Source organism: Octopus sinensis, linkage group LG3 (assembly GCF_006345805.1).
Source record: "Octopus sinensis linkage group LG3, ASM634580v1, whole genome shotgun sequence".
NCBI classification, from domain to species: Eukaryota; Metazoa; Mollusca; class Cephalopoda; order Octopoda; family Octopodidae; genus Octopus; species Octopus sinensis.
In genome coordinates, this window is record NC_042999.1 from 68,250,570 (window position 1) to 68,262,592 (window position 12,023).

At 39.6% G+C, this 12,023-nt stretch overlaps 1 protein-coding gene across 4 annotated transcripts in view; it reads left to right on the forward strand.

The window, feature by feature from the left end:
* Positions 1 to 12,023, forward strand: part of LOC115209830 (annexin A6) — a 65,108-nt gene that overhangs the window by 6,172 nt on the left and 46,913 nt on the right. For all 4 annotated transcript variants that reach the window (XM_036501064.1, XM_036501063.1, XM_036501062.1 and 1 more), the window contains exons 2-6: positions 1,619 to 1,742; positions 3,938 to 4,091; positions 6,492 to 6,633; positions 8,903 to 9,047; positions 11,010 to 11,173. In XM_036501064.1, the coding sequence (XP_036356957.1) occupies positions 1,628 to 1,742; positions 3,938 to 4,091; positions 6,492 to 6,633; positions 8,903 to 9,047; positions 11,010 to 11,173 (720 nt within the window). In that variant the 5' untranslated portion in view covers positions 1,619 to 1,627. The remainder of the gene's footprint in view (positions 1 to 1,618; positions 1,743 to 3,937; positions 4,092 to 6,491; positions 6,634 to 8,902; positions 9,048 to 11,009; positions 11,174 to 12,023) is intronic.

Consider the following 12,023-nt stretch of genomic DNA (forward strand, 5'->3'; position numbering starts at 1 on the left):
CCTTTCCATTTTCTTTCACGCACAGATAAATTTTTCACTTTAGACTTTAATGGTCGTAAAGACACTATATCAGTGGATAGACTAAAAAAGGCTTTCATAGAGAAAACTGTCCCTGTTCCCACAGCAGATGACACACTCACACACACAGCATTACAAATATGGCCCACACAACCCCCTTCACATTCCATGACTACCATTGGAATCGATCAAGTACCAAACAAGGATTCTGGATTATTTTTCCAGTTTTTTTTTACTTAATTTTTGTGAGTACAGTCAAGTTTATTTCAGATATTCTCATTTTAAAAATCACATCCGGCTAATTGTTGAGAGGAGGTTGGTGTTGCCTTGGCGGAGGTTTGCGCTCTCTGAGTGCTCTTGTTATTATTATTATTAAGGTAGCAAGCTGGCAGAATCGTTAGTGCCCTGGATGAAATGCTTGGCAGTATTTTGCCTGTCGCTACATTCTGAGTTTAAATTCCACCGGGGTCCACTTTGCCTTTCATCCTTTTGTGGTTGATAAATTAAGTACCACTTAAACACTGGGGTCAATGTAATCAACTCATCCCCTCCCTCAAAATTGCTTCCCTTGTGGCCAAATTTGAGACCATTATTAATATTACTATTATTATTATTATTATTATTATTAAGGTAGTGAGGTGACAGAATCATTAACATGCTGGGTGAAATGCTTCGCAGTATTTCTTCTGTCTTCATATTCTGAGTTCAAATTCCACTGAGGCCAACTGCCTTTCATCCTTTCAGGGCTGATAAAATAAGTACCAGTTGAGTACTGGGGTCGATGTAATTGACTGTCCCCCTCCCCCAAATTTCAGGCCTTATGCCTATTGTAGAAAGGATTATCATTATTATTATTATTAACTCTTTACTGTTCAGATTATTCTATCAAACATAATGCCTATTGATTCCCATTGATTTGAATTAATATTGCATTATTTCATATCTTCAAGATCTTGATGGTGTAATTACTTGATGTAGAATAACATTGTGGGGTAGGTGTGAGAGCCTGGATCTGGTCAGTTTGAACATAAAACAGATTAGCTATTTTGGCCGGATGTGGCCAGTTTAAATACTAAAGGGTTAAAGAGCAAAGCACGTGGTGCAGTGGTTAGAGCATTGGGATCACAATCAGCGGTAGTGAGTTTGATTCCCAGACCAGGCTGTCTGTTGTTAGCATGCTGGGCAAAATTCTTACCGGCATTTCTTCCAGTTTTATGTTCCGAATTCAAATACCGCCGGGGTCAGCTTTGTCTTTGATCCTTTTGGGGGTTGATGAAATAAATAACAGTCAGATAGTGAGGGAAGGGTTGATGGAATTGACAACCATCACAATTTCAGGCTTTGTGCCTATAGTAGAATGCATAGCTGTTAATTGTGTATTTCAAATATTGCATTTTTTCCTCAAAACCTCCAAGCAACAAAGATGTTGTTGGTATTCTTGGATTATTGTCCACAAGAACAAGAAATATTTCTGAAAGAGTCTAATGAGTATTAACACAATGGGAAGACAGTTTCAAACAAGAATCACATCAAGAATGCTTCAGCTGTGACTTCCATTAGAACTACATAAAATAATGTGAATCTTCATATTTCTTTCCAGGAATGAAAAATGCCAAGTGCTGGAGGCGTGTGCCCTCCAATAATTACACCTTTACATAACCGGCCTACAACAAACTCAACAACAACCAAAATTAATATATCTACTTTGATTCAGTTAAGTTCAGGTGAGTTAATGATTTCTTTTTCTTCCCTCTGGCTGGGTAGCCATGTATCTCCTCTACAGCAGCATACCTGTTTCTGACCTCATTCTTGATCACTCTCTCTCTCCTTCCCTTGCTCTTCCTGCTGGTTAGGTAACCAAATATCTCCTTTACAGTAACACACCCATTTCTGTCCTCTTTCTTGTTACCCCTCTCTCCCTATCTCTCTCTTTCCCCCCCTTTCTCTCTCTGGTCAGCAAATCACGTACTCCTTTACAGCAAGACACCTGTTTCTGCTTCTCTATCTCTATGTCACACTCTAACCTTTCATCATCTGACACAAGATTATCTCCGATGCCCCCCCCTCTCAAAAATTCCTTGTCTCACAAGTTACTTGGTGACCCTGCTGGTGCCATGTAAAAAGCCTCCAGTCCACACTCTGCATGGATGTTGGCATTTGGAAGGGCATCCAGCTGTAAAAACCATGTCAAAACTTACCTTACCTGTGCTGGTGCCACATAAAAAGCACTCATTCCACTCTGCAGGTTTGTTGGTGTTAGGAAGGGCATCCAGCTATAAAAATCTTACCAAAACTGTTTCAAATTTTGGCACAGGGCCAATAATTTTGGGGAGGGGGTAAGTTGAGTACATTGATCCCCAGTGTTCAGCTGGTACTTATTTTATCAACCCCAAAAGGATAAAAGGCAAAGTTGACCTTGACTGGATTTGAACTCAGAACATAAAGAGCTAGAAGAAATATCTAAATATTGACAAGTCCTTTTTACTATGCATACAAGGCCTGAAATTTTGGGGTGGGTGCTAATCAGTTATGATTTCATTGACTCTAAAGGATGAAAATCCAAGTCAACCTTGACCAAATTTAGACTCAGGCCATAAAAATGCTGCTTGATAGTGGTGTCTGAAATGGCCTGCACACCACCATATAACTTGTGTGACGTTGCATTTTTATTCTACCATTTTATTTTGAATTGCACATTGCGTTTTTATTCTTCTCTTTTGTTTTATAAGTTCAGTGTGCATATGCACATTGTGTGTTCATACTTCCAGGTCCTACTCACAGCCGTTTACAGATCATAACCATCTTAAGAAACTATGATTGTGAGGAGCATTCTATGCCCTGATGGTTGTGAAAAAATAATAAGTATTATATTTCCTTAAACCCTTCACTTCCTATGGAGCATAAGCCAATGCTAACTTTATTGCACCAGTCTTGACTCTGGGTTCCCTTTGCTTCTCTGAAATTATATCCCTACTTTTGCCATTCTGTCTCTGTATCTTACCTCCCTGAAAGAAGGCCTTCCTCTCCCAGCTAATGTTGGTTTTCAATTGTCATTGATGCTTTTATAACTTTGCCTTCTTCTAGGTAGGGATGTTGGCCTTATGCAGACTTATTTTTACATCTGGGAAGAGGTGGTCCATATTAATTTGGTTTTTATCCTTTGACCTGTCCAGCATGGAAGCCCCTATGAGGAGCTTGCACTACACTGGCCCTCAGTTCCATTGAGGCACATAGGTCAGCACATTGCAATAAGTTCTGGATCTTCATCATCATCATCATCATCGTTTAACATCCGCTTTCCATGCTAGCATGGGTTGGACGATTTTGACTGAGGGCTGGCAAACCAGATGGCTACACCAGGCTCCAATCTTGATCTGGCAGAGTTTCTACAGCTGGATGCCCTTCTTAACGTCAACCACTCCGAGAGTGTAGTGGGTGCTATTTACGTGCCACCGGCACAGGGCCAGTCAGGCGATACTGGCAATGACCTCACTCGGATCTTTTTACACATGCCACTGGCACAGGTGCCAGTATGGTGATGCTGGTAACAATCACGCTTTATACTAAATTTAAATATTTTATTTCTTACAATAATCAATAATAAAGTGTTTTTCTCAAGAACACAATATACCACCCGGTCTAGGAATTGAAACCATGGTCTCACAATCACGAGTGCAACACCCTAACCACTAATCCATGTGTCTTCACATAATAATATATAATAATATTAGTAATAATAATAATAATGATTTCAAATTTTGGCACAGGGCCAGCAATTTCAGAGAGGGGTTAACAAGCATCTTTAACAGAACACCGTGACATTTGCTGCCCCTTTTGAGCTCACAACGCACTAAAGGGGACAGTAGTGCTTGGGTTAAGAATCACTGAACTAGAACATATTGTATCCGTATACTTGCAGAAACACAAGGTTGCCGTATATATTTTACAACTGATGGGACAAAACCAAGTCATTTCAAACGTAAAGTGGCCGGTCGAGAAATCACATTCAAATACTTTGCTCCATTCACTCTGAAATCTGGGAAGAGAACAATTAAAACTATTGCTGTGTCCAGGTAAAAGAAATTGTATCTGCTTCATTTGGCTTTCTCCTGTCTTAGTGCAGCTATTTTATATATATATATATATATATATATATATATATGCTTCTTCTGGATCATCTATGCCATCATCACCACCATCAACACTATTCCTATCAAAGCCATCACCCTCGACTCTGTTATCAACCTCAACACTGTTGTCTTCTTCTTCTTCATTTTCGTCTTTTTCTTCGTCTTCTTCCAATCAGAACTCACGCCATTAGCCACAAAGAATAATCTCTAATTCGAGCCTACTTTAAACTACTAAGAATGCATGTGGCAACTTGAAGATCCACCCACCACATGCAGTAGACCGGCAGTTGCACGGGCGCAAAAGCTACGCTGTTATCCTCATTCTGTAAATGGTGGATTTTAACAGGTGGTGAGCTGAACCATCCTGGGGTACAGAGGATTCACAATCTAGACTAGGGTTTGAAAGTTTACCACACCATAGTGGGTTACACCATGGTTCCTATGCTTTGTGGCAGAAGTAGGAAGAAAGAGTGAGAGAAAGTTGTGGTGAAAGAGTACAGCAGGGTTCCCCGAACCCCCGCCGGTGCTTCGTGGAGCTTAGGTGTTTTTGCTCAATAAACACTCACAATGCTCGGTCTGGGAATCGAAACCGCGTTCTTACGACCGCGAGTCCGCTGGCCTAACCACTGGGCCATTGCACTTCCTCTAACACTGTTGTTGTCTTCAGTGCCATTGTCAGACTCCATCACCCTCAATGCCATCGTTGTCACCACCATCACCACCACCATCACTGCTTTCACTGTTGTCATCACCTCTGACATCATCATCAGCATCAACTATAGTTGTAAGTCTTTCCACTGTTATTTGATTTGCTAGAAATAACAATCAAATCTATGTCAAACTCCATCTTTGTCTTAAAAAATGAATGAATGCACTAAATAACTATCCAGATATAAGACAGCATAAAACCAGATTTCTTTCTTTTCCTTTTTTTTGAGGCTAGAACATAAATCAAAATTTCATCACCGGAATTATAACATTTGGATCCAAAGATATGGATTTATTGATCAAGTCTAGTCATTTAGTTGTTGACTAACTACAAGTTGTATGTATGTTTGATCAAGTTTGACTTTGGGCTAAACAGTACAGTCTCATGCTTTTCCTCAATGGGGCTGGGGTCATCTTGTTAATGGTTTCATCAGGTGTTGTCATGCAAAAAGCCAACCGGGACCACCAGCACCTCCCATCACATATCATCCCCTCTGCATACAGGGGTCTGTTCTTATGCTAGGCAGTCTGGTTTCTTCTGCTCAGTATCATAACATGTTGAGGGTTCTTCTGGGTGAGTTTTTGGCCCTCTGCAGAATGGTTTAATGATGGGGCTGCCATCTTGGCAATGAGTCAATGTGCCACAGGTCACCATTAATCTGGAGCCTACCTGGGGAATCTAGATGGTAACATTCTCTTGGATTTATGGATCATGCAAGCCCCCTCACCATAAAGTCAGACCCAGGAGGGGGAAACAACATAGCAAAGAATAAAATAAAATAAGAATTTGATAATTAATATTTTATTAAATTTAGCTAATTTATAGATTTTAGTTTTTGCAAAAATAGTTAAGTAGACAACATCCTAGATTGGCTTTGATTAAATAGACATATGGACAAAAGGAGTCCACCATTGACCATCCCATATGTTATTGTTTATTTATTGGTGATAGTGACGTTATTGGTGTTGGACGGTTATAACTGGAATGACTAGTCTACTCAATCAATACTAGTCTGGAGTTAAGCAATAACTTATCTACCCACCCAACTATTTTCAAACTGTGTTTCGTTACTTGATCAATCTTTATCTTTTACTTGCTTCAATCATTATACTGTAACCATTTATCAAACATCACAGAACTCTTAGCTACCTCTCATGGAACTTTAGGGTTTGGGAAAACCTCTTATTTCTTTATTGCCCACAAGGGGCTAAACATAGAGGGGACAAACAAGGACAGACAAAGGACAGCCTGATTACATTGACTCCAGTTCATAACTGGTACTTATTTAATTGACCCCGAAAGGATGAAAGGCAAAGTTGACCTCGGCGGAATTTGAACTCAGAACGTAGCGGCAGACAAAATACGGCTAAGCATTTCACCCGGCATGCTAACGTTTCTGCCAGCCTGCTGCCTCTATTAAGAAACATTGCTCTAGGATACAATTTGAGAGAGAATTTTGCTGTTTTTTTTTGGGGGGGGGGGTTCTAGCAGGTCCAGTGACACATAGAAGCTCCTTCATTAGCTTTCTGTATTTCATATTTCATTATTTTCGTATGTAAAATATTCAATTACAAAGGACGGAATTTGTAATGAAATCGTATCGTTTCATCTTCAAAACTCTATATCTCTTCCAGAGATGGACTTCAAGAAAGTGCTGTTGTCACTAAAACATTTTTTGTGGAAAATGTCCAAGAGTCTGATACCGACAATTCATATGAATACTTCCGCCCAGTCAAAAGCAACGAACCTTTCAAATCCTCCAGTTATTATAGTAAAGTAAGTCTTTAGCTCCTCTGGTGATGAGCCCTGTTTTGTTTTTAATTACACTTTCTTCTGTCTTCACCATACATCAATCAACATAATTTACCCAGTTCTATATTTAAGAGATGAGGAATTATGTACATTATTTACATTTGATGGATATTTGTCTTCATCTTTGTTGTTAACACAACATTTCGGTTGATATACCCTCCAGCCTTCTTCAGGTGTCTTGGGGAAATTTTGAACCTGGGTTTTCATTCCGAAGGTATTTTTCGATATTATTATTATTATTAATAACATTATTATTATTATTATTCAGGTTACTGCCTGGAATCGAACTCAGAATCTTGGGGTTAGTAGCCCACGCTCTTAACCACTATGCCCACGGGCATATGGCGTAGTGGTTAAGAGTGTGGGCTACTAAACCCAAGATTTTGACTTTGATTCCAGGCAGTGACCTGAATAATAATAATAATAATAGTAATAATAATAATAATATTTAAAAATACCTTAGGAATGAGAACCCAGGTTCAAAATTTCCCAAAGACACCTGATGAAGGCCGGAGGGTATATCAACCGAAATGTTGTGTTAACAACAAAGATGAGGACAAATATCCATCAGATGTAAATAATGTGTAATTTACCCATCACCACACCACATGACTAAAGACAGAAGGGATGAGAAGAGAGAAGAAGAAAAAGTTGTAAATAATACAGAAACATACAGGGTAATACACACACAATAGACATACATGCACTTACCTGTGATACAAGAAATAGAGATAGATGTATGAAAGAAAAAACAAATATATAGATAAATAAATATATTTGTCACATACCTGGGATAAATATAAGATATAGATAAAGTAAATAAATCTATATAAAGGCCATGGATACATACAACATATGAAGCAAACCCATACACACACACACAAACACTCACAAGAAATTTCATTGACGGCCAGAAGAATTTCAACAGGATTAACAATGGCAGCAACAGTGGGGTGACAACAATGGCAATAACAACAACTACCACAATGGCAACACTGTGGGCAAACACACAAACACAGAGGAATACAAGAACTGTACCAAATTTCCGGGTCTTAGGACAGCAGCAGCACAATGGGGTGAGAGGATGGGGCTGAGGGGAAGGCCACACTGCTGCTCAGAACTATGACACACACACACACACACACACACACACATATATATACACACACAAACAAGGACACAAATGCATACACATCTTAGAAGAAGAGAATGGAGTAAGTGAAGCAAGAACACACTCGAAAACGAAAAGTGTTGCTGAAGAGATCACTCATCATTCTCATCCTTTGACCAACCTATGGTTGGTTGGAACTCCATTGATAATCGCTTTCCACACTACACGGTCATGTGTTGCTGTGTTCAGATCCATAATACCCAGCCCTGAATCCAAAGGTGAAGTATCTGGAAATGTCAGTTTTCTGGAGAAAACACTTCCAGAGGAATGCCACAGATGTGTGACAAAAGATTTCCAGACAATGGACAGGAGTTAAAATTACAAAATAAGAACAGTAATAAACGAGTGAAGAGGAAATATATAATGCATGGGTTTATTTGGCAAAAGAAAACAAACAAAAAATGACCACTCCGAAATACAGTATCTGTTTCACATCAGGAATCTTGCAGCATGAATTTTATTAAATCACTTGACTTCAAGTCAAGTTGTATTTATATGGGAGATGTGTGTTGCTCACACACACACACACACACACACACAAAACAAGTTTCTTTCAGTTTCCATCTGTCACATCCACTCACAAGGCTTTGGTTGTGGGACTGATCCTGGAACCATGTGGTTGGGAAGAAAGCTTCTTACCACACAGCCATCATCATTTAACATCTGTTGTCCATGCTAGCATGGGTTGGACGGTTTGACCAGGGCTGGTAAGCTGAGGGGCTGCACCAGACTCTAGGCTGACTTGGATGGTTTCTATGGCTGGATGCCCTTCCTAGTGCCAACCACTCCGAGAGTGTAATGGGTGCTATTACGTACCACCAGCATGGGTGTCAGTTTTCATGACACCAATATCTTTGTCTGTCTGTCTATCTCTCTCCCTCCCTCCCTCCCTCCCTCTCTCTCTCTCTCTCTCTCTCTCTCTCTCTCTCTCTATATATATATATATATATATATATATATATATATATATATATGTGTGTGTGTGTGTGAACAGGAATGATATAATCATATTTTTGATGAGTTCATTTTCCTTTCAACACTTTTATCTTCTCTTAATTACAGAATGACCATTTCCTGTCTGAAGGAGAAGACAAAGACAACCAAATGGTATCTGTTCAACAATCAAGGGAATTCCCTGTTCATCAAGCTTGGGAAGAAGAAAATGAGGATTTCTATGACCACAGAATTAATTACAGAAATTCTTCAGGTTTTTAAGGCCACAAATTTTTCTTTAATATTTTTTCTCCAAGTTTAAGTTGTTAGTATTTCTGATTAGTTCTTCCATGTGGCAGTTTTAATGTTTCCAATAATCATTATTACCTATTTCTTTACTACCCACAAGGGGCTAAACACAGAGAGGACAAACAAGGACAGACAAACGGATTGTTGATTATATATTGACCCCAGTGCGTAACTGATACTTATTTAATCGACCCTGAAAGGATGAAAGGCAAAGCCTACCTCGGCGGAATTTGAACTCAGAACGTAACGGCAGACGAAATACTGCTAAGCATTTCGCCCGGCGCGCTAACGTTTCTGCCAGCTCGCCGCCTTTATTACCATTTAACGTCTGCTTTCCATGTTGGCATGAGTTGGACGGTTTGACATGGAGCTGGCTTGCAGGGAACTGTCCAGACACCAGCTGTCTGTTGTGGCATGGATGCTCTTCCTAATGCCAACCTTTTAGCAGAGTGTGCTGGCTGCATTTTATGTGCCACCAGCATGGGTGCATTAATGCAGCACCAGCACATGTGCATTTACACAACACTAGCACAGGTGCTTTTTAAGTGGCACCGGCACCTGAAAAGACAAACCTGTATGTATGGAAGACAACAACTTTACTTAGCTTGACATGTCTTATCAAGTACAGCAAATCACCACATCTCCCAGTCCCTTGTCATTTCCTCAATGAGGCCCAGCATCCAAAGATCCCTTCTCATCACTTCATCCCATATCTTCCTGGGTCTACCCCTTCCACTGGCACCCTCCACAATTAGAGCTCTCAGCACTTCTTTATGCAGCTGTCATCACCCGTATGCATTACATGTGTAAATATTCTTTCACCCTCCAGTTGTTTGACATGGATTAATGTTTTAAAAAAAACGGCAGTGAATTTGTAAAGTTGAGAGAGTATTGGATTAAATGTCTTCCCTGAAGCTTTTCCCTCATGATTGTGAGCTGCCATTTTTACTTCACCTTTGTACAGTGTTTCCCAGCCTATTTTCCCCCTGGAAAATGTATGCCCCATGGTTGGTTGGGAACAAAGAACAGGTGTAGCATGTTTGCTGTGAAAAAAAAATGTTGTTTCAGCTGTTCTTAACAAGCCCTAGGTCAGTTCTGATTGGGTTAATTGATCTGCTTGAACTAGCAGCTGAATTTCCCCAAAATCACAATCACACTTTACTGTCTCAGAGAGAAAAAAGGGGGGCATTTTGAATAATGCAATCAAAGATATACAGAAAGATGGGATGGTCAGAACTGGATTGTCCAACACCAAGCTAAACAACGATAACCTATGATCAAAAGGTTTCTCAGGCATGACTATCTCACTTTTTATTCACACATAGTATTCCTAGAGCTACATTATCCAATGTGTCTAAGAGTGGCAGTCATAAGAAATAGGAGATTTGAAAGACATGTGGCTGTTAATTCTAGCAACCCAAATAACTATGTGGAAATACCCTTTTTAGCTCAAGATACATTAGATAATTCATATTAACCCTTCGTTCTAAAATATTCAAAAACCTGCTCTAGAAAGCATCATAAATGATAATTTGGAGGTTTAGTGGCTTTTGAGGCTTTCTGCACCGGACCCCCTTCACTCAGTAAACTCAGCTGGTTGATCAAATCTTGACTTGATCCTGTAGCAGCAAACCACTGACTTGCCCTGCCCATTTTATTCAAAGCCATCTGGTGATCTCTGCTGGTTTGGGGATAGAATATATGACCCTTCTCTTTGCTGTAATCCCTAACTCCAAGCTTAGTCAGTTTTGCAGAATGAATGCTGCCACTAAACCCTGACAGCTTACTCCATTTAGCTTCCAGTATCCCCCACGAGCTTAGGCTTTTGCACTGCTCTGCCAGTTCCTTCCAAGGAGCTGGCAGAGCAAAAATTCATCATATAATCTACAGTGGCACCCTTAAAACAAAATTATTATTTTATTTGCAGAGATGCAGGAACTCCAAAAATCTATCCAGCCAACCAACTACTCTGGAACACAAATCAATATGTTTGGAGTGCCTCCCAATCTATCCAGAAATTTCCATGAATGTTTTAATCAATTCCAACCCAAACCCACACAATATGGATTTATCACCGAACAAATGATACGAGTAAGCCAGACATCAATTTACAGTCAAAATTAGTTTTGCAGTTATTGGTTATTTTGCTTTTTTGTGTATTTTGTATTTCTTTTTCTTAGATCCCATAATACTTGTTTCAATCATTGGACTACAGCCATGCTGGGGCACTGCCTTAAAGGGTCTTTTAGTTGAACAAATTGACCCCATTACTGGTTTAAGTATGGTACTTATTCTATCGGTCTCTATTGCTGAGCTGTTTATTTACAGAGATGTAAACAAAGCAACACTACTTGTCTGTCTGTCTATCTGTATCTGTGTACCTATCTATGTATCTCTCTATCTATCTGTAACTATCTACCTCTCTCTCTCTCTCTCTCTCTCTCTCTCTCTCTCTCTATATATATATATATATATATATATATATATATATATATATATATATATATATATATATATATATATATTGGCATGTGTAAAAGATTCGAGCAAGGTCGTTGCCAGTGCTGCCTGACTGGCACGTAAAAGCACCCACTACACTCTCGGAGTAGTTGGGATTAGGAAGGGCATCCAGCTGTAGAAACTCTGCCAGATCAAGATTGAAGCCTGGTGCAGCCATCTGGTTCGCCAGCCCTCAGTCATATGTCCAACCCATGCGAGCATGGAAAGCGGACGTTAAACGATGATGATGATGATATATGTAGTTTGTAGAAATACATAAATCCAGAGGAGGAGCACACTCTAAGATGAAGAGAATCAAATATTATAATGGGGGGGACTAGTTTATGGAGTTACCATGGGTTTTTCGCTCATAAGGGATTTAACCTCACAGCATATCTTCAGATCCCAAACACTGCTGGCCTAAGACCTCTTCAAAAATTTC